At 34.4% G+C, this 4,418-nt stretch overlaps 1 protein-coding gene across 1 annotated transcript; it reads right to left on the reverse strand.

Moving 5' to 3' along the window:
* Positions 1-2,995: 2,995 nt before the first annotated feature.
* LOC119637017 lies at positions 2,996-3,642 on the reverse strand. The gene has a single exon (XM_038032791.1). The coding sequence runs from the start codon at positions 3,640-3,642 to the stop codon at positions 3,115-3,117; it is 528 nt and encodes a 175-aa protein (XP_037888719.1). The 3' UTR covers positions 2,996-3,114.
* Positions 3,643-4,418: the final 776 nt, after the last annotated feature.

A 4,418-nucleotide genomic window follows, 5' to 3' on the forward strand; every position in this document is an offset into this window, starting at 1 on the left:
GGCAACACCATCTAATAGAAGAGATTGGAAGAAATCTATCGAAGAGTAATAACACTGGAATGCCACCGTAAGCATTTTGCTCCTCTTTATTTTTCATGTATTGATTTTCTTTCTTTTTATATTTCATTTTTAGTGTTGGTCCCTTATTTTTCGAAAAATATTTAAACAAAAAACATTAAAACATAAAAATTTTTTTCAATAAAATAATTTCTATTATATATTATAATAAATAATAACAAATTTATAAAATAATGTTTCTTACTTGAGTAAATAGTTTAGTTTTTGCAATTGATCCTCCCCCTAAATAAGATAGCTTCGCCCATTGTACATTGCTTGTGTTGTCATTCATCTTTGCTGTCGCTTCCATTGTAAGAAATTATTGAATTTATTGCACTATCATTGCTGGTTGAATGGTTTCCGCTATTATCAGTTTAGTGTAAATAATTATAATAATAATATATACTCGACTATCATTGGGGAACCTTCGATAGTTTATAAGATATGTTCCCTCATGTAGAAATGGTGTTATAATACTTTGTATACTTGTATTATTATTATTATTATTATTAATTTAGCCAGAGAAATAAATTCTAAGACTAAACTCTTAAAAGCACTAGCATCTAAGGCTATCGGCATTTATTAAAAACTCTACGGCACTTGAGATTCGAACCCACGACCATTGACTTACTAGTCGAGATTCCTAGCCTTCGGCTACTCAGGCGGATGTACTTGTAATAACACTTTAATATACTCTGACATAGTAGATTTGTTATAAACTGTCATTTAGTTATGTAATTGTATGTTTAGTTTTTAAGACTCATTCAGTTTCAGTGTCGTATGCCAATGTTGGTCACGCTCGCTTAGTTCAAAACTTTAACCTGACCTTTTTATAAATTTATCATAAAATCGATTTGTTTATCAATCATTTGTATATGAAAGCCAAATTGAATAAATTCCAGTCCAGTTGAAGGGTTAGTTTTTCAAATCGAGTTATAATTAGTGTCGTTTTTTTTAATTTATCATTTACAATAAACAATTCCAAATAATTTAATTCTATTTGTTGACATAGATTTTGCTTTTAATTTCATTTATCTCGTGGGATATTTCTTCTAATGTGAGATTATCGAAATTGCATGCAACTACGGCATACTATTTCACGCAAAGATGTTATATTAACGAGAGTTTACCACCAACCGGCTGTGTCATTGTGGTTTGTCTACACGCACATTGTATGCTTAATTGAAGGGAGCAGAACTATGGGATTCCTAATAAGTGAACATAGATATCACCTTTTCGTGGTGCTTCCTATAAACGTTGACTGTTGCTTTTATGGCTCTCGCTCGCTCAGTCAGAGTCGCACAGTCAACGGCAAAGAACGATTGAAGATTTGCTGTCTATAACCTGACGACGGGTTCTTCTCTTGGAAGTCTAAGAGGTGTGCTCTCTTTTCTAATGACATTTTTCTTATAAAAAGTGATCAAGGATGAGATACATGAGAACGTAAGGTATTTGCACGCACCAAAATAAAACAATATACAAGGATGGCGGTAGACGATATATTATACGCAATGGGTTTATATACAATTTCTTCATTGCATGAGAATATCAAACTTTTCGAATATATAAAAAAAATGGATACATCAACATATACATCCACTGACAAGTTCTTTGGGTGAACAGTTTGCCGATTTTAGTAAAAAAACAGTGTAAAATAATAGCTCGTCATTGATGATGATTGTTATTATAAAGAATGGAAATTAATGACTAAGAATATGGTAACTATGCTAAGTCAATAAATATTTTAATAAATTTTTTCATCGAAATGAAATCAAGTATGGTCAAAAAATTCAAAGTCATTATCCAACTGTATTAGTTATTCTTCTCACTCATTGTCTAAGAGCTTTGCAAAATATTATTGAAGAAAATCAAGGACGAGGAAATGGAACTCTGTTATATGATTCCAAGTATTCATAAGATATGAGCAACTCGTAGGAGAAAATAAAATAATCATATTATTAATGCGAACTCAGAGGTGGCATTATTTGCCTTATTGACACGCTGGTGCTTAATCACACGAGATGTGATGATCATCTATTCAAAATTCACATAGTGAACAGCCCTTTATGTACATGTGGTGTCCTGGAATCTCCTAATCGCACACTATTTGCTTGTCTGAATGTAATGTCCTATTCGCCATTCCACACTTGTGGTCTTCATGACCACAGCATTCTTCACATTTTGCGTTCTCGCTGTTTAACAGGTGACTTCGCAGTCTTTTCTTTTTTTAAATCATGTCATCAAGTTGCATAATTGTTTGCCGTCAAATTATGAGTCTAGTCTCTGTTGTACTCTGTTATACTCTACTCTTACTCTATCTTACAGTCGTCGACCTTGGAATGCTTATATCCCGCAAAATTAAGATTCCATCAATTTCGTCATTCAGATTTAAACAAATCTGCTTATATTCCGATTATTCATTTTACAAAATTTTCATTTGTCTTATGTCTCTTGTCTGCCTGACTGCCTCTCCATATGTTCATCTATTTGTCTGCTTATCTCTGAGCGCGTTCGCTTTCTCTGCATTTGCCCATAAACAAGTTCCCATCATCCATTTATCCATCCACACGTCTAGCTCCACATGGATTTGTATTCATGCGTATTTACCAATCATCCCATGAGTCTCTTTACACGTCTCTTCTTTTATTCATCATAATCCCCACAAACCATTTCAAATGCTGTACGCTAAGCAAGGCCGCCGAAGTCTGCTGTAATTGAACGAGAAAACCTGATTTCCTCATAACAATCGCTGAGCTCAAATGATTAACTTTCTCTTCTTGCTTGTGAACCTACACACTAATCGTCAACTTCAACCCGAAAACATGATGACATCTTCTGCCATCATTTCAAGCTATCCCAAGCCTTTTCAAAATTAATACACACATTATCAGTCTGTTGTTTTCATTTATTTATGTACGCACATGAATTTTCAAAAAAAAAAATAAAAAAACTAAAAATTTATTGTTTCAAAGTTGAAATTTTGACAGAAACTGGACGTCATCATCTGTTTATATTGACTTTCTTTTTTTTTTGTTCGGCAAATCTTGCTTTCTGCAGCTAAATATCCTCAACGAGCAGAATACAATCATTGGGTGCATCCACGGATTTTGTCAAAGTGTTTACACTTTCGTTAAGTTTTCTGATATGTTCCCGCTTTTTGGGAAGCGGCACCGGCCTACCAACATATGTAATTTTTCTATTATTACTTTGTAGCCGTTTTCGCGTTCGTTCGAACTCGTCTCCGGATAGAGATTCTTCGCTAATGCACTCAGTGCGCGGTTTATTGGGATCCAATTGAGACGAACTGCTTTTTTGAGATTTAATGCTATGTCTCTTCGTAGAAGAGCTGGACACAAAAACATTCTCGGCAGTTATTCGATGAACGAGACCATCATCAATCAGTTTTTGTAAGGACTGACGAACTAATCGCCCGACATTCCTTACAGGTGCCAGGTTTCTCATTTGCCTCCTAACTCGGCCAAGTATTGCCTTTTCATCTACTCCGTTATGAAAGCAAGCCCGATTCAATGTCTTGACCGCCTTTAGTACATGCCGCTCTATTTTTTTCGACGCTGCCGTCTCCATATCTTGTTTTATTGAACAAGTTTGTTCACACACACACACACATACACACAGTATAAGTACAATATATTAACTTTAATAATTTAAATCGCAACAATGTGAGTTAAAAAAAAGTTAAATAAATAAATAAATTACAAGAACAAATGTTTTTTTTTAAAAATGTGAAAAATAATTGAAAAACAGGCCACAGTAAAAGAAGACCTCATCTCGAACATAAGAAAATATTTTCATGGCTTGCTTAGATTTCCGAATGCGACTGTTATAGAGTACGTGGCCACAGTGTAAGGTAGAATGTGCTTAACGTGAAATTATTTATTTCGTTATTTTCGATATAAGTTTAAGAGTAAATGCATTGTAACTGGGCCCCATTGAGCGCAGTTCGCTATTAGGTGTTTGCGTTAATTTTGATAGGCGACTTCTACACAGATAGAACTTATAAAAAAATGGGAAATATTGGTGCACCAGTGTAAACCACAGTTTTTCAATTTAATATTATTGATTGACTCAGTGTACGCCGACGCTGATCATGGAGCGCTCAAAATTGCATTTTCGACCTTGGTTACTTTTGTTCTTTAATTTGAAGAAATCTGGAGATGAGGACCAACTAAGCTTGAAAACAATGAATTGTAAGACATATTGGCCGAATACCGTCATCTCCACGCTCTCAAAGAACTTTCGAACGGCTTAGCAATTGACGAAGCAATTATCTCTAGACGTTTTCCTGCGATGGGGACGATCCCAAAGGAGGAAAAATTGATACCTTGCAAATTGATTGTAAA

This window comes from Glossina fuscipes, unplaced genomic scaffold (genome assembly GCF_014805625.2).
Source record: "Glossina fuscipes isolate IAEA_lab_2018 unplaced genomic scaffold, Yale_Gfus_2 42, whole genome shotgun sequence".
Taxonomy (NCBI): Eukaryota; Metazoa; Arthropoda; class Insecta; order Diptera; family Glossinidae; genus Glossina; species Glossina fuscipes.